This window comes from Vidua macroura, chromosome 18, assembly GCF_024509145.1.
Source record: "Vidua macroura isolate BioBank_ID:100142 chromosome 18, ASM2450914v1, whole genome shotgun sequence".
Lineage (NCBI taxonomy): Eukaryota > Metazoa > Chordata > Aves > Passeriformes > Viduidae > Vidua > Vidua macroura.
In genome coordinates, this window is record NC_071588.1 from 8867896 (window position 1) to 8888844 (window position 20949).

The 20949-nt window shown below is 57.9% G+C and overlaps 2 protein-coding genes across 3 annotated transcripts; one reads left to right on the forward strand and one right to left on the reverse strand.

Moving 5' to 3' along the window:
• Positions 1-653: 653 nt before the first annotated feature.
• Positions 654-13920, reverse strand: LOC128816265 (thyroid adenoma-associated protein homolog). 2 transcript variants are annotated; one of them, XM_053993729.1, is made up of 31 exons: positions 13801-13920; positions 13148-13325; positions 12885-12971; positions 12573-12600; positions 12128-12276; positions 11829-11951; positions 11484-11604; positions 11087-11241; positions 10511-10595; positions 10073-10209; positions 9581-9778; positions 8517-9213; positions 8278-8430; positions 8077-8186; positions 7784-7944; positions 7392-7558; positions 6932-7117; positions 6307-6458; positions 5805-5948; positions 5440-5544; positions 5034-5234; positions 4619-4769; positions 4267-4501; positions 3884-4123; positions 3539-3764; positions 3211-3417; positions 2781-3019; positions 2395-2577; positions 1692-1958; positions 1394-1599; positions 654-1289 (listed from the first exon to the last, which is right to left on the reverse strand). In XM_053993729.1, the coding sequence occupies exons 1-31, from the start codon at positions 13902-13904 to the stop codon at positions 997-999; spliced, it is 5688 nt and encodes a 1895-aa protein (XP_053849704.1). In that variant the 5' UTR covers positions 13905-13920; the 3' UTR covers positions 654-996. The 2 variants fall into 2 exon arrangements, with proteins under 2 accessions (XP_053849704.1, XP_053849703.1); XM_053993728.1 differs by having other exon boundaries at positions 7784-8186.
• A 139-nt stretch (positions 13921-14059) lies between these two features.
• Positions 14060-20647, forward strand: GSC2 (goosecoid homeobox 2). The gene is made up of 4 exons (XM_053993830.1): positions 14060-14247; positions 16694-18241; positions 19028-19275; positions 19813-20647. The coding sequence occupies exons 2-4, from the start codon at positions 17932-17934 to the stop codon at positions 19912-19914; spliced, it is 660 nt and encodes a 219-aa protein (XP_053849805.1). The 5' UTR covers positions 14060-14247; positions 16694-17931; the 3' UTR covers positions 19915-20647.
• Positions 20648-20949: the final 302 nt, after the last annotated feature.

Genomic DNA, 20949 nt, shown 5'->3' on the forward strand with positions numbered 1-20949 from the left:
TCACCCTTGGTGCCAGCTCCGTTTTCCATTAAGTATTTTGCTGAAGAATGGAAAAACCCTTCTTATAAAGACTAAAAATAAGGGAATTGCTGAAGTGTAGTGATCAATGGTAGAAGAACAGCATGATGAGGTTAAGTCTGGGTGAGAAGATAATGTGGCATCAGCCATGACATCATACTTTCCACGAGCTGCAACTGGCAAGCAACGTGAGGATGAAGGCAGCATCCCTCCTCTTGTCTGAGCTCACTCACTGCAGTATCAGGTGAGCCATGCAGGGCAGTCCTGCTGGGCCTTGCAGAGAGAAATTTAACAGACACCCAAAGTTTGTACACAGGCAACGGTGCCAGTGCCCAGTTCCAGCCATGGGGCTTGGCAGCCCCCACTGGAAGGAATGAGGCTGGGCTGGTTGCTGCTGCTGCTTTTCCCCACTCCTCACCCAGTATGACATGACCTTGCTGGTGGGGTCCCTGCTCCAGCTTTGAGTGGTGCTACCACAGCCTGTGGTGGGAGCACATGCCATGCCAGGGCTGGATCTTGCTCCACTGCAGCCAGTGGCTGTTGTCTGTTTGCTGCCCCAGGACATGTTTGGCTCCTGCAGCCTGCTCTCACACTACCCTCCTGGGCAGGGGAATTAAAAGGCTTCAACACTGGGAATGTTCTTGGCCTCTTTATTTGGGATAAAAGCCCATGTCAGCCAAGGACCAAAGTGCTGGTTAAAAAAACAGGTGGTGGGAGTTGAGCATGAGGGGGTGTAAGAGTTCTGGAGCACAGGTCCCCTCCTGCCAGCCAGAGTTGAGGGCAAGGAAGCCATGGACATAGGGCAAGGCAATGCTGCACAGGAATCCTCAGCTGCAGAGTTAGAAACTGGGAACAAAAGTGAGTGTGTCCCACATTGTGAGTGGGGTTCCCCTGAGTTACACCACCAAACCTGCAGACCTGGCTGCTGGTCAGAGAGAGCATCCAGGAAATGGAGGGAGATGGCTGCAGGATTTTGTGTCACACTGCTGCATGCCTGGAGCTGCCAGTCCCCAACAGTAGTCCCAGCTCTCCTGGTGCATTGTCCTGATTTGGCACAGGGGCCAGCCCGTGCTGCACCAGCAGCCCCTGTACCAGCTCCAGTTCCTGCTCCAACTCCTGGGAGCCATAGCCCAGACCTGGCATGGTGGTGGCACTTTCCCCCAGCACCCGCAGCACCTGTGCCACCAGGCGGGCCCTCACCAGCAGCACGGCCAGGGCCGTGTGGAGTTTGGCACAGCCCAGCTCCTTCATCCTCCAGCGGACAGCAGTCCCTGCGGAGAGAGCGCGGCAGGACCCGTGAGTGTGGCGGGGTCCCCCTGGGCAGAGCTGACCTGGGCAACAAGGGCTTGTCCCAGGCACTCCGCACTCGCCATACCTTGGCTCCAGCAGTGCTTGCAGTACTGCAGGTCCCTCAGCACACTGGGGCCTGTGGCTTCCAGCCACTGCAGAGCCAAGGCATGGAGCGGGCTGCCAGTGGGAGCCTTCTCCAGGAGCTGCACCAGGACAGGGAGCAACTGCTGTGCCAGGATAGCTGGCTCTGCAAAAATGTTGGGTTCATCCTCCTTGTACAGGCTGGCAGCTCTGGGGGGAAAGCAGAGGTGTGAGTGAAGCCAAGGGCTGGCCCTGTGCTACCCCACACTCCCTCAAACCAGTCCACAGGTCCAGCAACTCACTTGTTGGCCTCCAGCTCCTCCACAACACTCCTGAGATCTAAGATGGGGATATGTTGAAGTAGTGAGTTGAAGGTCTCAGGGTGCTCCCCAAACTCTCCCAGAAGGAGCTCTAGGAGGCTCTGGAGCCCCACATTGTCCTGCACAAAGATGCAGCCATCTGGGAGCAGCTCCGCTGGGCTCTGCCGCAGGAGGCTGGCGAAACCTGAGGCCTCATGCCGGACCTCCCGCTCCTCATCTTGCAGAAGGTGAATGGCCATGTTTATCAGCCTGAGGAAAGGGAAGAGAAGGGAAGGGAAGCATACTGCATGCCCTAAAGCATCCTAGCCCGCTTGGAGGGGAGGATGAGACCTCAAAAGAATGCTTCTCTGAGGGCCTTTTTTCCTGGACTGTGAAAGACACAGCCACCACCCAAGAGCCTGGGAGGGTAGGGGTTGTGCTGGGGATTGAGGGACTCAGCAATGCCATCTGCTGCTCATAATGGACTGGCTGCTTGTATTAAAATGCCACCCACACATTTTTTTGTAGGCTGTGAGCTCTTGACTGCCACTGATTTTTGAATGAGTGAGTGAGGCTTTCTTCCATACCCTTGCGTTTTTGTAGGGGACACCTTTTGCAGAGTGACACCTGCAGCAGGCTGGGGCTGGGGCTGCAGGGAGCAGTGCTGCAAGCACAGCCATCCCCAGAGATGGGCTCAGTGACCTACCGCAGAGCCACAGGGCCGAGTGAGGGACAGGCAGCACGCAGGGATCGCCGCACCACGTCGGCCCCCGCCAGCTGCAGGGAGCGGGCAGCTGCCAGCCGCAGCAGCTCGGACCAAGCGGGCCGGCTGCACTCCTCCAGCGCCGCACACCAGCGCTCCGCCAGCGCGACGTCCTCGTCCCCACACCTGCCAAGGCCAGGGAAGGAGAGCGAATTCAAGCACACCCTGCTGCTCCATTAGGGGACCAAAGGCCACCAGCTGCCCTGAGATTGCAGGAGCCAGGTGCAATGCTGTGATTTATGGGAGAGAAGTCATGGGTGTTTTGTGTAAGGACTAAGGAAGAATCTGCTGGAAGAGTTGGGCAGCCCCCAGCAGCAGCAAGGACCTACTGGTGGGCAAGTAGCAGGCTGGCAGCACACAGTGCCTGGAAGAGGAGATCAGGCCCAGGACACTCAGCCTCCACCATGTGCAGCAGCATCTCCAGGCATGATCTTGAGGAGCCCTGGAGCTTACTGGAAGCTTCCTGGGACCATGATGAGGGATCTCTGTAAAGATGCAGCAAAGCCTCAAGGTACAATCTCAGGAACTCTTTGTCCCTTCTCTCTTGCAGCACCGACTGCAAGCTCTCCTAGTTGACAATAGGAAAGAAGGTACATGGTTAGTGGTCCTAGCACTACAGGACCAGGCAAGCGCCCTGCACCCATGCACCCTCAGCCTGGGGGGCACCAAGCTTCTCAGCAATGGGATCTCAGGGGTCCCATCCGTGTGGTGCACTGGGGCCCCCCTACTTTACTTGGTGACTTTTGAGCCCCATCATACCAGCAATGTCAGCCCAAGAGCGTTCTCCACCTCCTTGCATGTTCCTCCCTCCCCAGCAATCACCCAGCTCAGGATGGCAAGCTGGATGTCGGGGTTGGGCTGCTGCAGAAGTGAGCAGACAGCAGCAATCCGCTCGCTGTCCACCAGTCGGGCTGCCTCGCTGCACAGGAAGTGGGCCATGGTTTGGTGAAGGATGGCTGAGCCCACCTGCAGGAAAAAAACAGGATTCCCCTTCCAGTGCTCAGTCTGGAGCAATGGCTCCCCCTGTCCCTGCCCAGGCTCACTGGCAGTCAGACATGGCCATGATTTTCCTGGCAGGAAGCAGTACCTGTGGCTCAGCACAGCCTGACTTTCCCCCCTGCAGGAGGCTGCCCAGCTCGGTGCTGATGGTGTCATGGATGTACTGGGCAAAGCCAGGGCTGAAGGATGCGGGCAGGAGGGCGAGGACCTGGAGGAAGGTGGCGCGGACCAGGGGGCAGCGCTGGGCCGGGGTGAGCAGCCAGCCCCGTGCCTCCAGCTGCAGAGCCACGGGGTGCAGCGCCTCGGCCGACAGCCTGCAGGGAGACACAACCTTACCACGGGGCAAGCACCGAGACAGGTGCCCTTCTGTGGCCAAAAGGCTGCATTTGGCACAGAGGGGCCCCAGCTGGGGAGACAGAGTGGCAATACTCACCCCCCGGCGCCCGTGGCAGAGCCCAGCAGTGCCCGCATCTGCAGCAGGTGCCCATGGACAGCGTTGTGCGAGCGGATCTCTCTGGGTGCTGCAGGGAGCTGCTGGGCCAGCTGCAGGAGGAGCCTGCAGCGCTGGGGAGGGGGCACAACGGGCACCAGAGCCTTGGCAGCCATCGCTCGTACGGCGTAGATTGGGCTCTCTGCCAGCCCCAGCAGTGGCCCCAGGAAGGGAGCAGAGGGACTGTGGAGCAAAAAGGGCAGCATGTGGTGATGCTCTGGCTGGAGTAAAATGTCACAAGAGCCAGGGCCAGCCTCAGCACCATGGGAGCCCTTCCCAGTGCAGGAGCCCTTGGCTAAGGCACAGCATCCCCACTGGCCCCATACCTGCCGGGACTGTCAGTGCCAGGCTGCAGCTGGGCCAAGAGGGTGAGGATGGCATGAAGTGCAGGGTGCAGGCGGGGCCCCCCTGATGTGGGTGCTGTGGCCACCTTGAGCTCTCCGAGCAGCACAGCGCCCAGCTTTGGGTGCTGCCCAAGGAAGGCGTGCAGGCTCAGCCCCTCTGATGGGCAGCCATCCCTGTGGCTCCACGGCTGTCCCAGCAGCCGGGATGTGAGGGCACCTGCAGGGACAGAGAAGGCAGCGTCAGGTCCCGTCCAACCCTGCCAACCCCCTGCACTTCAGCCCACACAGGCTCCGAGCCCTGGGGGCTGTGGGATCTCTCTCTGCCAGTACTCACTGAAGAGCTGGATGGCTGCGTTCCTCATGGCCCAGCAGGGCGAGCCCAGGCCCCGCAGTGCCAGGGCCATCATGGGTGTGGCGTGGCACAGCACTGCCCCGCCCAGCCCCGCCCCACGGACCAGCGTCTGCAGCACGTGGAGGGCACACACCTGGGGAGAGCACAGGGGGCTCAGTGGCACCATGTCGGGAGGGGGCTCATGCTACCATGACAGGGGAAGAGGGTGGGAAAAGACAGGGGAACCAAAAGGCCATCAGCTCCCAGGCTGGACAGCATGACCAAAGCTGTGGGTTTTTGCTCACTGAGTTCTCACGGTCTCAGTGAGAACCACTGGGTACCTGGTACAGCTCAGGGGACCCAGCACAGATCACCCTGTCCCCAAAGGGGCTCCAGCAGCCAGGAGTGCCACACTCACCTGTGGGAGGTCGAGGGTCTGGTCCCAGTCCCGTGGCAGTGCCGTGGCAGCCAAGGTCAGCAGTGTCTGGATGCAGCGGGTCAGGAGTGGCCGTGCCTGCGCCGGGGCCTCACCGCTGACGATGCAGAGGAAGAGCATGGGGAAGCCGGCAGCACGGCGCGTGATCGAGCTGCTCCGGGGCCCACTCAGTGCTTCCAAGCCCTGACAGAGAAACAAAATCCACCTGAGATGTGGCTGGAAACCTGTCACCTGGAACCTGCAGCTGCCCTGCCAGGAGGGCATCAGCTTGCACCAGCTCTGGACCAGCATCTCAGCTGCCAGGAGGGTGCTTGCCCCAGGGAGTGCAGAAATGCCTCTGGTGCTCCCTGGGGCGCACGGGAAACAAGAGGCACGATGAGTACTGTACCTGCTCCAGCACAGCCCGTGGGATGGCCTGCAGCTCTGGATCTGGGTGGTTCAGCAGCGCAGCACAGAATTTGGTGAAGCCCATGCTGCAGCCCTCCACTGCTCCCTGGGGCAGAGCAGTGTCAGGACGAGCACCCCAATGACTGCACCCACCAACCCCCCATGGCCCCAGAAAACTCTTTGCAAAGGGGAAGAGCAAGTGAGAAGACATGACGTGATAGGGTCTGGCACTGGGATCCCAGCCAGGGGACTTCCAGCCTTCCCCACAGCAGACCCTGCCCCACTGCACTTGCCTTCCTTCCACCCCAACATGCCAGGGCAGGGACAGGGCTGGAGGGATGGCCAAGGGCCCAGAAACACTCTTACCCAGTGCCGGCACCGCAGGAGGATTTCCTGGAACACCCTGGTGGCCATCTGCAGGGTGGGGAGCGGCAGGAGGGGCCCCAATTCAGCAGGCAGTGCTGGGGATAGCAGCAGCTCGGCCAGGCCCCCCAGGAGCAGCCCAATCTCCTGGGAAGAAGAGGAAGGTCAGCAAGACTGGCAAGGAGGAGGAGAAGCTGGGATGGGTGGCAGCAGGGCTGCAACCCAGGTAGCCTGGCTCTGCCACAGCAGGGGATTATCAGTGTCTGGGAAGAAGCTGGGCTCCATAAAGGCAGGGAGGGGGCTGCTTTTGGGGAGCCTGCTAGTTGCATCCTTCATGGAAGGGGGTAAGGACATCTGTGAGAGCACTGAAGTAAGGACAGAAATTCTCCCTTGTTCATCCCCAGCGAATGCCCCAGGGGGAGGTGAAGCAGCAGCTGGGGTAGGGTGGATGATGGGTGCCATGCTGGGCTGCCCCTCTCCCAGTGCCATAAGGAGGAGTCCCCACCTTCACTGACACCCAGCAGCACGTCAGGATCAGGTTGTGCTCCTCTGACAGCAGGACTGAGTCACCCTCCTCTTCCTCTTGCCCCTGGGCCTTCCCCAGCATGATGAGGGAGCCAATGGCATTCCCCATCTCTGCAAATGATGGGGCAGCAGCTGCAAAAGGAAAAGCCAGGTCTGAGCAGGGTGGTGTAGGGCAGTGGGAGGGGGATGCTGCAGGGGTTTGGAAGGACCTGCTGTCCCCTGTCAGAATGCACACAAATGGCAATGGCTCCTGCCCTGCCATGTGCCCCACTCAGGAATGCAGGTGCATTTTTCCCCCTGCTCTTTCCAAGGCCTGTAAGGACTCTGCCAGCCCCTCCTTTCCCAACTGTTTTCATCTGGCAGGTGCCTCACTGCTTCTGGAAGGCTTTTGCCTCTAGTGCTCCTGTTCTCCCATGGAGTTGAGAAAGGGACCCAAAGCCAGGCCCAGCCCCACCATGGTCCCCTGCTAGAGGAACTGAGCCCAAAGCAAGTGCATTCCCCTGGGGCTGGAGAGCTGCTAGGCCAGGAATGACTGTGATGGAGTTGTCAGTGGTCCCCAGGGATGGATCCCAGGGCTGGTTCTGCCCCCATGGGGACACACTCACCTTGCTCATCAGCACCGGGGCCTTGCTGGCTCTGCAGAGCCCCCAGGAGGAGGGAGGTGATGTCTCTCACTGTGGTCACGAGGCAGGTGAGGAGCTCCTGCCAGCTCTGCACCAGCTCTGCTGCCTGCATGGAGACGGCCACCTCTGGCACCTGGAGCAGGCACCTGCGCAGGGCTGCGATGGTTCCTGCAGAACACCCACCTCTGCTCACTGTGGTGTCAGCACAGCCCTGGCTCTCCTGCCTGAGCCCGCGGCTGACGTGGCTCAGGGACAGGGGAGTGAACAGGGCCCTGGGTGAGAGGTGTGCAAGGCAGGGGCAGTGCCAAAACAGGGAAACCAAGGCAAGGATGTGGCACCAGCAATGAGTTGTGGTCTGAGTCCTGCCATGGTTCTGGCCTGCTCCAGGTCCCAGGCAGCTGCTGCAGGAGCTGCTCCCTGCCCTGCCCAGCTGGGGTCATACCGTGCATCGGTGCGGTGGCTGCTGCCCGCAGCAGGTCCTGGCATGCCACCTTGTACTGGGCTTGCAGCATGTGGAGAAGGTGCTGGGTGAAGCACAGCCCTCGGCTAGACAGTGTCAGGGCTGCCTCAGCCTCCAGGGACAGGCTCTTCATGGTGCCACTGTCTGACCTGGGGCAACAGGCAGATCCTACTGTGAGTACCAGGGAATTTCCTGCCCATCTTGTGCTATGCAGCTCCTTCCTCCCCCGGTGCAGACTCCTGCACCTCACCCCTCCCCAGTTACTGCAAACCCCATCCATGACCACAGACTGGTGAAGCACCAGTGCTGCCAACACACTCTTGGAGGTCCTGTGCCGCCACAGAGAGAAAGAGGGGCATGCCAGGAGCTCATACTTCTGCAGGATGGTCTTCATCAGCACAGCTCCAGCTTCAGCCTCCTGCACTCGGGGGCTACCCAGGGTGTCCTGGGCCAGCTGGAAGAGAGCCAGGGCAATGGGCTCAGGGAATGTGGCAGGGAAGTAGCGGACAAGCAGCTCTGAGGCCAAGTCTCTGATCTGCCAGGACAGAGAAGACATGGGGAAAAGTGGGACACAGGAGAATGGGAATCGTGGTGGGCTTCTCCTCTGAGCCTGCTTGAGGCCAAGGCAGGCATCTCTATCACCTCCCCTTGGCTTTACAAGGCTCACCTCGTTAGTGCTGTCCTGCAGGCAGCTCAGCAGTGCCAACAAATTGGGCTGGGAGAAGAAGTCCCAGCAGCCGCTCTGCCTGGCATAGCTCAGCAGTGTGGCCATGGTCCCTGTGATGGGGACATGGGGCAGTGGGATGGGATTGGCTGGGAGTATCCCCACAGCTGTAGGTGATACTCCAGGTAGCTTGTCTGTACTCACGTGGGGGCTGGCCTTTCTTCCTGTTGGGGCTCCAGGTGTCTGTGCAGGTCTCCAAAACAGCAGCCAGGAGGAGCAGAGCCGTCTTCTTCCTCTGGTAGTTGGAGCCTGGGCTGAGTGAGGTGATGCTGAGCTGCAGCAGCCATTCCACAAAGCCTGTGGGCAGAGAGCACAGCAGCAAGGGATGCCGAGAACATGTGAATCTCCCAGGGCTGTGGTGAAGCGCTCAGCGGCCTCCTCACCTACTGCCTGGGCGAGCTGCTCAGCTCCCTCGCCTGGCCCGGAGCGTCGTGGCGGCTTCCCCCGCAGCTGGGCCAGCGAGCTGTCCCGCAGCCGGACCAGCGCCTTCCTCACCGCTGCCTGCAGCAGCTGCCGGAACGAGGAGGAGTCGCAGTTGAGGTTGAGGGGCAGGAACTCCCGCAGCAGCTGCACCTCGGTGCCCGAGAGGGGCTGGTTGGTGTTGGGGCTGCAGCAGAGCAGACCCAGCGCTGCCAGCCGAACGCCTTCCTCACGGGTGCCCAGGCAGCGGGAGAGCCGCTCCAGCGCCTCCTCCCCCAGCGGCAGGGCCCCTGCCACACTCTTCTGCGCCTTCAGCACTGACACCCAAGCCCGGAGTGACATCGTGTCCTGGCCACCAAACTGAGAGGCCAGCAGTGCCTGGGTGGCCGGGAGCTGCCGCAGGGTCCATGTGAGGAGGTGGTTGGCAGTGTTGCTCTGCAGAATGGGCAAGGGAGAACAGAGGGCCTGGGAGAGCAGGGGGAGCCAGCACAGTGCCCACTGCTCTGCCAGGGCCACCTCTGTGCCCCGCTGCCCATCCCGCCACTCGCTGCACTGCTGCCGCACCAGGACCTTGTAGACCTCGGCAGCAGCGGGACACAGGTGGTTGGTGGAGAGGCAGCTCAGGAGATGCTGTGGCAGGTCTGGGTAGGCATCCAGCACCTGGGAGAAAGGCAGGTGACCCTCATCTCCTTGTCGGGCTGAAAGCTGCACTTGGGGGAAAGACAGATGGGTACAGGCCACACTGCAGTCACCCCTGGCACTGAGCATCTCTGGTACCTCAAAGCTGCTTTTGGCAAGCTTTTGGTGGGCACTGACAGGCAAAGCTTCCCTTCCCACTGGCACTCCCCAGGGATGCACTGCTGTAGCTCACTACCCCAGGGATGCTAAAATAGCCTCTCTGGGTGGGAAGGCTCCCTGCCCACACAGCTGAGTTTGGTAGAAGGTGACAGGCAGTGGACAGCGGCTGTGCCACCTCAGCAGCAGAGCCAACTGACACCAGGACTCCCCATACCCCTGCCTTCCCTACCTGCTGGCTGCCCATGTAGGGGACGATGGCACACAGGGGCACGTATCTTGCTTTGATCTGCCATGGCATTGAGACCACCCTCTGCAGCATCTGTTGGTAGAGGGGTCTCTCCTGGTCCTGGAAGTGCTGGCATTCCAGGTGGTAGATCTCCAGGAGCAATTGGAAGGAGCTGTGTATGAACTCAGACACACCTTCCACCTGTGGGAGAAGGACAACCAACAGGGGGTTAGGGTTGGGCTCCCTCTCATGTCTTGCTGTCCTGTGGCAGGAGAAGCACCGGGACATGGCCCTTTAGAGCCTGTGTGTGACAAATGCCACGACCTCAGCAGTGTGACTGCCCTGCCCTGGCAGCTGCAAGCAAGGGAGTCTATTTGGCTGATGGAGCTGAAGCAGGCAGGGATGTGTTATGGGCTGGGAACAGCAGCTGAGCCAGGTGAAGGAAGAGCTGTTCCTGGCTGCCACATTTAGTGCCCTCTGGCACTGTGTCCTTACCGGGGTCTCTGCGTTGTTCCACAGCAGCTGGGTGACCTCCTGGAGGAGCTCAGTGTCCTGGGCCAGGATACGGGTCCCCGTCAGGTGCCAGAGAGCAGCCAGGCCCTCCCGCAGGCGCTGCAGCCACAGTGCACAGGCTGTCAAACAGAGCTCTGCTGCAGCCTCACTCCAGACCCACCTGCACCAGAGCCAGCACAGGCTGTGGCCTTAAGGACCTTGTGTGCAGGGGCAGCAGCTCCCCCATTAGGCACACAAGACCCCAAAAGGGTAAGTGTGCATTGGGCTGGAACAGAAATTAATAGCAGTTTCGAAACCAGCTACCAAGACCCAGAAAAGCATCTTCCCTGGGAGAAGATGAAGCACACGGGGACTCCATGCATCATGAGCACAGTGAACTTTCCAAAACTCCCTTCCATGGCGGGGTCACTGTCCTCCTACCTTGGAAGCAGTAGTAGTGGCAGTCCTTCTGCTCCCTGGTCAGGGCACACACAGCAGGAAAGATCATGTCCAGCAGCAGGCAGGCCTGCAGGGGCACAGCGGCTCAGGGAGAGGGCAGGCACAGAATTTCCAGGGAGAAAACCCTGCCGTGAGACAGGCAAGGGGAGTGCTGCCTGGTTCTCCTGCTCTTACAGAGTGCACCTCTGCTCCCTGCCAGAAGTCCTCAGCTCATGAGGACTTGGGAGAGACTAGAGCTGGGCAGAGACGAGGCTGTGCTCTGCAGGGACAGCCCCAAGTTCATGCCATGGGAACACAGGGTGAACACTGCTTTGCTTGTGTAGGGGCTTTTGGCAGCACTTTGTTTCCCAGCCCCCCGGGAAAGAGAAATCCCTGCTGGGATGTCTTCGGAAAAACCTTCTTGGCTAACTGGCTGTGCTCAGCGGGACGCATGGAGCTGCTGGTGTGGAGGGGTGCAGCCTGGCTTCATCCCCCAAGGACCAGCAGGTGCCACAAGCATCTGCCAGCCCTCTCCAAGGGCTCCCTCAAGCCCTGTCTACCAGGTTTGAGTTCTCCTACCTTGTGGGGGACGCCCTCCAGCTGGCAGCTGAGGATGTCCATCTTGCAGCACGTCAGCAAGCCTCTGGTAAGCACCAGCTTCTGCAGCCCGTCTGGTTCCAGGACAGGGGGCACTTCCACCACCAGCTCCCCAAACTTCAGCTCCCCAGTGCCTGCTGGAAAATGGCTACACTGGATGGAAGGAAGGTGACAAACCCAAATGCTGCTCTGAGACCAACTGCCATGGCTCATTCCAGAACATCCATGGGAGGTCGCCAGAGACAGCTGGAGCTCCCAGACCCCGAGAGACAGGCACAGCAGCAGAGTCCAGCTTGGTACCAGCCTCTGTCCCCTCACACCCAAACACGTCTGTCACCCTTTGCCAGAGGCCTTCCTCAGCTCAGGATGGAGCACGCACCTCGGCTGGGGAGCTGGAACAGCGTCAGCACAGCACTGGCCCCGTACTGGGGCTCGGGGGCTGTGTTCACCAACATGCTCAGGGCTGTGCCTGCCAGCAGCCTCGTGTCCTTGTTCAGGGCCTGGACTCGCAGGGAGGCAAAGGCACAACTCAAAACATCATTTGAGCCCCAACCACATTTAACTGCCCCTGCAAACAGCTACATGGGGTTTCTCAGACATGCCAGACACTGGGCTGTCTCTGCAGGCTTGCCTTGGGGAGGGGAATGGGGAAAGCACCTGGGAAGGACAGCACTGCTCTGCTCCTTGGGACAGGCAGCTCCATCCCTCCCAGGGCTGTACGCACCTTCCCCCACGCCACCTCCAGCAGCAGTCCCAAGAGGCTCTGCAGGGTCTCGCTCCTTCCCGATGTGCTCCACACCAGGGGGGCCACGTCCTTTGGCAGCACCTGGAAAACCTGGAGGCAGGCCTGGAGGAGCAGGAGGTGGTGCCACAGGGATGATCAGTATTCCTTACCTCTGAAAAAGCAGCAATGCCCCAGGAATAGCCATTCAAAGCAGTTACATCTCTCTGGACATTGCTGCCGGTGCCCAGCCTGTCCTTGCAGGTACTGATCCTTCCCCTGCTGCGCAGTCTGGCTCTTACCTTGATGACCAGGTAGCCCCACGTGCTGCCAGGTGTGGGCTGGCCCTGCAGCACCTGGTGCAGGGTGCTGGCCAGGCGCTGCAGCAGCGGGGCCAGGTTCTGCCGCCAGTGCTGCCGGCCCAGGCTGCTCTCCTCCAGGAACATGGACACTGTGGGCAAGGGGACAGCATCAGCCCCCAGCCCTCCTGCTCCCAGTTCAGCCAGGGGCGTTGGTAAGTGAGGTAAGAACGGGGCTTGCAGGGGATGCTTTGGCTTGTCTGGTTTCCAGCTGTGAGTGGGCAGAGCTGGATGCTGCTGGGACCTCTGCAGAGGTCACACGGATCTGGCTGATCCCTGCTCCCCTCCCGTGAGCACAGAGGACCCAGTTTGGGTTGGCAGGAAATGTTCTGTGCACTGGTGGTGTGAGCTCGGAGAAAACCCCAGAAGGTGAAGAACAGAGGCTGACCTGACTGAAGGTCCTCAGGAGACAGCACCTGCAGGGACAGAAGGATAGTTTGTCCTGTGTGACAAAATGCTGGGCCTCAGTATCTTGGGCAGGAGGGCTCTGCCAGTGCTAGAAGCTGCCTCAGGGATGGGCAAAGGGCTGGTGTGAAAGGCAGCCACATGTTGCCAGCTGCAAGCAAGGGCAAATCCCCAGAATCATGGGAAGTGAAGTGAAGGACTGGAGGCAGCCCAAACCAGGAGGTCCCCGTGACACACAGTCTCCAGACAAGTCCCCATGAAAGCCAGTGACACTGCACAGCCAGGGTTCTCTCACCTCTCCCTGCAGTGCCAAGCCAGCCAGCAGCGTGTCCACCTCCTGGGCCAACAGGGCTTCCTTCCCCACTGCCAGCTGGGTCACCATCTGCCAAGAGACTCCCCAAGTAAGCTGCTCTGCCCAGACCCCTGGGAGACACCAGCTGCCAAGTGTTACTGGGGGAGCCTGCACCACCTCTGAGCCCTTTTGCTGATAAGTATGCCAGAAAGCTCCAGAGCTGTTCCATGAGGGGGCAAAGCCAGCCCATCAATTGCCTTACAGACCTGTTCCAGTTTCTGGAAGGAGCTGCAGCTGCTGGTTGCCTCCATCTGGAAAGCCAGGACACAGCGGAGCAGGGGTCGTGCCTCTGCCTCACCCAGCGCCTGCAGACCCTCGCTCAGCACCCGTGTCAGCTGGAGAGCCTCCTCCAGGTGCTTCTCTTTGCATCTCTTGGCAGTACTCCTGGAGCACGACAAGGATAGGGGTGAGGATACCCTGGCTCGGTGAAGTTTGTAGTGGGGGTATACCCCGACTCAGTGGGACCTGGGACTGGGGTGCTCCAGCCTGCGGTGCTCCCCTCTCCCAGCTGCACTCAGCATTGCACTGGAGCGAGGACGGAGGGACGGCGGCCGGGGTGGGGTCGGGGGGGAGCTACACGAAATCCTCAAAGCTCAGCGCAGCGCAAACCCTTGGTGGGCAGAAGGGCACGAAAATCCTCAACCCTGCAGCCCTGCTGCTGCTGAGCAGCTGGAAGGGAATGGGGGGCACGTGAGCGTGGCTCGAACCCCTCGCTGGGTGTCCATCGATCTTCCCACGCTCCCTCCCTTCTGCCCTCCCGACCGTGCAGGATGCACGGCCGCTACACACCGGGGGTTTCCCGATGCAGCCGCCACCGGGGGATACCGGGAGCTCCCTCCCCGGGGCCCCGCTCTCTTACCCCGCGAAGTGCCGCAGGCAGCGTAGGCAGGAGAGCACCGTGGGGGCGAGGCCCCGTGTGCCGTAGAAGGCGGCGCAGGCCCGCGCCTCCCGCTCGGCGCCCATGGCGGCAGCACCATAGAGCCGGGCCCGCTGCGGCGCTCGGCGGCGCCCCCTGGCGCTGGCCCCTAACAGCACCGCCCGCCGCGGCGCCGCCCGGGACCCGCGGTCCGTCCGTCCGTCCTTCCTTCACCCGGCAGGGACCCGCGGTCCTTCCCTCCTTCCTCCCTTCCTTCACCCGCCCGGGAGCCGCGGTCCTTCCTTCTCCCGCGCCGGCTGCAAGGCAGAAGTTAAAAAGCATCATCATGCCAAACTGTTTCCATAGTTGGGGAAAAGTGAGATAACACAGAACTTCTGAAAACCGGGTGCTGCCTGCCGAGCGCAGAGGGATTTGGACAGCATGAGGAGGGTAAGATCTCTGAAATGCCCACTGGAATGCTTCAGGGTGAAGCACTTGTGTGATTCCATCGTGGTTCCTTGCGTAAGAGGAGGTTTGGTACCCCACAGTCCTGCTCCACCATCTGTGATAGCCAGCACCACTATTGGTAGCATCCCTTCTAGTAGTATCACTAATTGCACTACTACCCAGTGGAGAGATTCCACTTCTTCCTATGGAATGAAATGGCCTTTGAGGAGAAAGACAGGTTTATTGTAATTATCATCAAATCAAAATGAGTTTATTAGAGCTCTTAATCGTAGTTGGCACAGGGTTGAACAATTTTAATTGGCACAATTTAAAGATTGTCTTTAAAGGCCCCTTTCAATCCAAACCATCCAATGATTTTACGAGTTCTGGTTTTTTATTAAACATAGTTTTAACACTTGAGTAGCACATCCCACTGAATTTCAGCTACACAGAAAATGCTTCTTGTTTTTGATCTTGAAGGATTATTTTTACCCTGGGTTCTTTCTCACAGTGGTTCTGGAGTGAGTGATGGGCATCTGCTGCTTGGGTGAGTCATGGCACGGGCAGCCCAGGAAAACACAGCTGGCATGCACCAGTGGCTCCACTGGGTGGCCAGGAGGGCACCGAGATGTGGATCCCGGGCTGAGCACTTCCCCTGGGGACGGAAAGCCCCCAGACTGTAGTTTTTGGCAACATTTGTCAGCAGCCTCCATCTCTGTTCTGCTTTAGAAATCAGCCTGGAAGCTCAAATTCAGCCAGGGGTCCAGGTTTGCCCTGACTGCTGTCAATACCAATGAGAGAAAGAGCCCAGGACTTGTCCCAGGTAAGGCAGAGGAGTGCAGGAGGATGGTTACATCCCTCAGATCTGATCCTCCTTTTCCTTAGCATCACAGCCACCCTGCACTGGTGACAGGGAGTGGGGAGAAGCACTGCCAAACGAGAGCTCCCACAGGTGCCAGCATACAGGCAGGGGCAGGGCAGAGGAGGATGCTGCCATGCTGTAGGGTTTCCAGTGTTCCTGTTCCCATCACCTTGTGCTGCCTGCCAAAGGGAGGGGCAGAGGAGGGAAAGGGGGATTTTTTCTTGTTTCACCATAGGAAGGATTTTCAAACCCTATAAATTCACTTTTGACAAGTGAACAGCTAAAGCAGATTAACCTTTTTGCTAATCCTCTATAATGGCTTTGGAATCTCCTTAACCAATAAGAAAATTATAAGAACCTGTTTCTTTTCTTTTTATCTATATCTATATTGTCCTCTCTTGTCTGCATGTTTTTTCTTTCTTGTTTTATTTTCCTTTCCTTTTCTAATATGAAATAGCCCAGCGATCCTATCTCCCAGAGGCTCAGTAAACAGTACATCAGAAATCCCTTTCCTTTATTCCTCTCTGGTAACAGGGTGCAGAGAAGTGTCTGCCGATTGGGATTTGATTACCAGCAGCTATCAAAAGTCTCTTTGTACAATCTGGGTCCTAAATCCCATAATTCTTTGATAAAAGAAGTATTACCAGTCCATTTTCTGTAGTGAAAGGCATGGGAGGAATGAAAGAAAGCAATCAGTGGAGATCCTAATAGGCTAAGTGCATGTGTGGTGGGAAGACAGGGCTGGGACAGGATGCCTAGGGAAAGGCATCCTTTGTTTGGGATGGGGAAGGAGAATTAATCCTCTTCAGGCATATGAGCAGAGCTGGTCAGATCCTGCACCTGCCCATGGCACCTCCCAGCTCACCAGCCCTATGGCCCCTCTGACCAGCACAGGGTGGGGAGCAGAACCTGGCCCCACATCCACCCCTTGTGTTTGGGTACATGCATAAAAGCTGGGAGTAGTTTTCAGTGATCTCTGGAATTAGGGCATCCCCAGTGCCTCTCTGGAGCACTGACACTTCGGCAGGGCAGCAGTGAACATGTCCAGACTGAGCAGCTACAAAGGTGTCTTCATCTCAAAGGGTAAAGATTCGCAGAGCTCAGTTATAATCCAAGTTATACCATTGGAACAGCTGAAGGAGAGGCAAATAAAGGGATGGAAAGAAAAACAGCAGTTTGGTTTTAGGTGAGTCACAAGTAGAACAGCTATGGGGCATCTCTTCCCAGCACTGAGGGACCTGCAGGTGAGGAAGGGCAGGCAGTGAGCTGGGATGAGAAGAGAGGAAGGGAGCTGAGAGAGGCTCTCCTGGGGACTGGCTGTAAGTTTTGCAGGATGCTGGAGGCATTGCTGGGCTGTCCAGCATGAGGATCTTTGGTGTGCACTGGTTTCACAGCACCCACCTGTGCGTCTCCTTGGTGTACCATGAGTGGGACTGCAAGGAAACACCAGGTGTGAGTGCTCCCCACGTGAGCTCCTGAGGCCTCGCTTCTCACCTTGGCTTAAACCACACTGAGAGCGAGGGAACTTGGATTTAAACTTTGCTGAGCAACCTGATCTCAACCACACCTTCTCTATTTTATTCCCAGCTATTCCTGTCAATGGAAAACACAGGATCCAAGATGCTCTCTCTTCTTCTGTGGGTCACAGCTGCCAGGCCTTGCTGTTTGCCCTTGGGAGGGGCAGAACCAGGCATCCCTTCCTGTCCTGAATCTTGGCCATGGCCTCTCCCCAGTTTCTTTGGCTGGGCAGGAGCCAGGAACTGAACGGACTTTGGGAAAGCCTGGCTGTGGCACTGAATCCACACTCCTGCCTGGATGGCTGTGGGACCTCACTGAGAGCACATAGAGGCAGCAGCAGCAACAATCCTCCCCTTTCCTTCCCCACACAGAGCATGGCTCAGCTGCATGGGAGGTGGTTACATGCCACTAAGCTGTGGTGCAGAGCTGCTGCAAGCAGCTCGTAATCTAATTTATTAAGGGCTTTGAATCCTTACAAAGAGTATGTTGGATACATGCAAAGCATCTGCATTATTACAGTGATTAGGGCAGCAAAGATGGGGAAAAGGGGAAGGAGGGAAAATACAATTTCTCTGCTTTCAGCAGAAAATAAATCAACTTTCACAGAGAATTCTGGCAAAGCCAAAGGCTGTGCTGTCATTAAAAATGATTTTTTATTAAGCTGAACTCTCTCTTCTCTCATATTGTATGATATGACAGCTCTCTTTTGATGGGAAGGCTTTCATTTGGCCAGAGAAAGGGATAATTTGCTTCTTTTAAGGAGTTAATCCTCTGGTCCATTTCCGGGCTGGGAACAGCTATCCTCCCCCTTCCTTGGATAGGAGGCTGCAGCACAATGGAGATCATAACCACCTCAAATCTACACCCAAGATGGAGAAATCAGATTTCCTTCTCCAGTCATTTTTGTGGGATTAGCTAAATCTTAGATCCACGCTAACCCTTCACAAAGCTGCCAAGATTAGTTAGAATTTATTTTATTTGCAGGGGGGTTTACGGTTTTCTTTCCAAAGGGATTATATCTCTCTCTCTCTATATATATATATTTAGAGTGGCTTCAGTCATAACGCAGCTAGGTCAGAGGGAGGAAAAGAGTGTGTGTGTATAAAATAAAAACTCAGCTGCAAGAATGACAGTCACTTGAAACGCCAAGACAAAGCTGTGGTTCTGGATGGCTTTGCCAGCCCATTTTAAAAGCCACATAAGCTGTCCTTTCCCTAGCAAAACCCCCCTAGGGAGCCAGTGAAGGGAGGGCAAAGCCCCCCAGTTGGGCTGCCTGTTTCCCCAGCCGCTGCTGCTGCTGGCACAGGATGTCTTCAGAGGCAGTGCCAGGGGCTGACGCCGGCAGGAGAGGCCTGAAGAAGCCACGTCCGTTCAGCATCGAGGACATCCTCTCCAGCCCCGCGGAGAGGAGCCCCCAGGTCTTGGTGCCGCTGTGCCTCCGGAGCATCTTGGACTGCACACCCAAGCGGCTCTGTGAGCTGGAGACCATCCCAGCCAGCTCCCTGCAGGAGGAGGAGGAGGAGGAAGAGGAGGAAGAGCTGGAAGGGGCAGGCTGCAGCTGCTGCTGTTGTTCTCACACGAGTGCCCGTTCCCCGCAGGACCTGCCGGCTTGGCTGGGTGAGTGTTGGGTTTGGTTCAGGTGTGGGGCTCGCAGGGGGGCTGGTGCCAGTGCTGTGGGCAGGGGAAAACCTGGGTGTTAAGTGGCAATATGGCCCGGTGGTCTTGGGCCTGAGGCCCAGCAATCCGAGCTGTTCTCAGCAGGGTTCCTAAGAGTGGGCACTTCCACCTGAAATGCTGCCAGGGTTTGAAAAGCAGAGGGTGCTATTACTGGATATTACTGGTTAGTGTGAAACTCTTGAGAGAATGATGTTTATAGGGGTGCAAGTTCTCTGTGGAATGTGGGGCCCATGGCCACGCTGCCCATGTGCAGAGCTGTGCCTGTGCTTCCTCACAACATCAGCCCTGGGGAACCTCACTTATCCTGTAAGGAAAAGAGTTTTGGCTACATCAAGCAAAATTACTGTGGAAAATAAATGTAGTAAACCCTTAAAAATACAGTTCAAGAGCATCTTGAAAGTTCAGAATTCCCTTGTGTCAGGGCTGAAACACAGATCTTTGCTGGGCTGTGAGTTTGCAGTTATTTTCTGGAGCTGACCACAGTGCAACTGGTAAGTGAGCAAAGAAAACCCAGCCAGTGCTCACCACCTGCATCCTTCTCCATGTCGTGCCCTAAACTCTTCTCCCACTTGCATAGTGACCACTCAGCTTGCCACCCACTCCAGGTGACTGGCTGCCTCCTTCCAAGCAGTATCAGGATTGGAATGGGTGCCTGGGCTGCCTTGAGCACGGCGAGTGTTTGAGCCCCACACCTCTAACGCCGCTGCTGTCCCTGTCCCCTCGCAGATGCCCGCTTCCCCTGGCCCATGCGGCTCTTCCACCCGGCAGTCAGGGTCTGTAGGAGCTCCCAGGAGAAGCCAAGCGAGCTGCAGACCTTCCAGCAGATCCAGCGCCGCACGCGCCGGCACCGCACCATATTCACCGAGGACCAGCTGCAGGCCCTGGAGACGCTTTTCCACCAGAACCAGTACCCGGACGTGGTCACCCGCGAGCACCTGGCAAACCGCATTCAGCTGAAGGAGGAGCGGGTGGAGGTGAGATTCTGCCACTTGCTGAGGGCAGAATTCTTGTGTTCCTGCAGTCCCCCAGGAACACACACTGGGGCATTGTGCTGTCTTTTTTTTGGGGGGTCTGCAGACCCACGGCCTCATTTTAAAATCCATCTTGTGCATTTGACAAAAGAGAGTTTAAGTCTGGTGAGCAATGGAAGAATATAAACCATTTCAGCTGGGCTAATTTGTACTGGCATCCAGTCCCACAGACTCACATGATGCCTCTCTCCCAGAATCACGTGTCGCACACAAACATGCCCAGTTCTGCTGCTCATCCCCTGCACCCAAGTCTGTATTCCTTACCTAAGTGATCTGTGTGACTTCTGAATTTGTCATGGGGGGTCCCAACTCCTTTGTGCCCCTCACATGTGCCTGAGCAAGATTGCAGCAGAGGGACTGATTACATTTTGTATCAAGCCTTTCTATTACAGTACCTCACAGCCCAGGAGAGCCACTGCCTGTCCCCCTGCCAGTAACACCTGACATGCAAAAGCCCTTTTCTTGTTTTGCACTTTCTAGGTTTGGTTTAAAAATCGTCGGGCGAAGTGGCGGCATCAGAAGAGGGCGACTGCCTCAGCACTGAGCCTCCAGCCCAAGCAGCCCCCCAAGGAGAGCTGTTAGTGCTCACAGGCTGCAGAGAGCACCAAGAGCACCCACTGCCCGTAGCTGACAGGCTCAGGGGGTAACCCGAGGGGGCTAATGCAGCAAAAGGGAACCTCTGTGGTTCACACAGGAGGAGGACAGGTAAAAGCAGACACTTTTTGGCACTTTCACGTGCCTCTTCCAAACCTAGTTCACATGGCAAATAACTCAGTAGGCAAGATGTGCAGGGGACAGAGTTGCACCGGTGTTAAATGTGTGTGCTTTAAGAGAAGGAAAAACTCCACTTCTTGTCTTTGCTCTGTGCATGTAGTATTTGTGCTCGTTTTATTGATGTAGATTTGCAAAATATCCTGCAAATGAATGTTTCCTGTTTGCAGCACCTCAGTGGCATCTAGAGTTGCTTTTGGGGTTGAACTTGGTGGACAAGTGATTTGTTTCATATCAAAGAAGCACGGGTTTCTCCCCATAGCCCTGGGGAGAGGTGATGAACGTGTTGTGGTGAGAGGGTTGGCACAGGCAGCGTTCACCTTCACCCCTGCTGCCAGCCAGTCCCTGTCACAACGAGCCGTGTCCGTGGCCCTGGCGGGGCCAAGGGGAAGCCAGGAGCTGGAAAGCAGCGAGATCAATAAACTGCGCTGTCACCCCCGCCGAGCAGCCGGCCGGGGTCCCGCTCCCCGCAGCCCGGGTGCTTCTGAGGAGGTCTGAAGAGACCGTGGGGGCTTTGGGGGGATCCGCCCGGCGCCCGTCCCTTGTGCTATCCCGGCTCCCATCCCGTGTGTATCCCGGCTCCCAGCCCGGTTCCCATCCCGTGTGTATCCCGGTTCCCATCCCGTGTGTATCCCGGCTCCCAGCCCGGTTCCCATCCCGTGTGTATCCCGGTTCCCATCCCGTGTGTATCCCGGCTCCCAGCCCGGTTCCCATCCCGTGTGTATCCCGGTTCCCAGCCCGGCTCCCATCCCGTGTGTATCCCGGTTCCCAGCCCGGTTCCCATCCCGACCCTCGGGCCGCGGCGCCGCCGCGGGACCGGCCGGGTCCTCCGCACCGGCAGGGGGC

Coding starts and splice junctions, on each gene's coding strand:
- LOC128816265 (XM_053993728.1), bottom strand. CDS start 13,904: ATGGGCGCCGAGCGGGAGGCGCGGGCCTGCGCCGCCTTCTACGGCACA. Junction 12,277..12,572: donor TCCTGAGGACCTTCAGTCAG/GTCAGCCTCTGT, acceptor CCTTGCCCACAG/TGTCCATGTTCCTGGAGGAG. Junction 3,418..3,538: donor CAGGCTGTGCTGAGCCACAG/GTACTGCTTCCT, acceptor TTTTTCCTGCAG/GTGGGCTCAGCCATCCTTCA.
- GSC2 (XM_053993830.1), top strand. CDS start 17,932: ATGTCTTCAGAGGCAGTGCCAGGGGCTGACGCCGGCAGGAGAGGCCTG. Junction 18,242..19,027: donor GGACCTGCCGGCTTGGCTGG/GTGAGTGTTGGG, acceptor GTCCCCTCGCAG/ATGCCCGCTTCCCCTGGCCC. Junction 19,276..19,812: donor TGAAGGAGGAGCGGGTGGAG/GTGAGATTCTGC, acceptor TGCACTTTCTAG/GTTTGGTTTAAAAATCGTCG.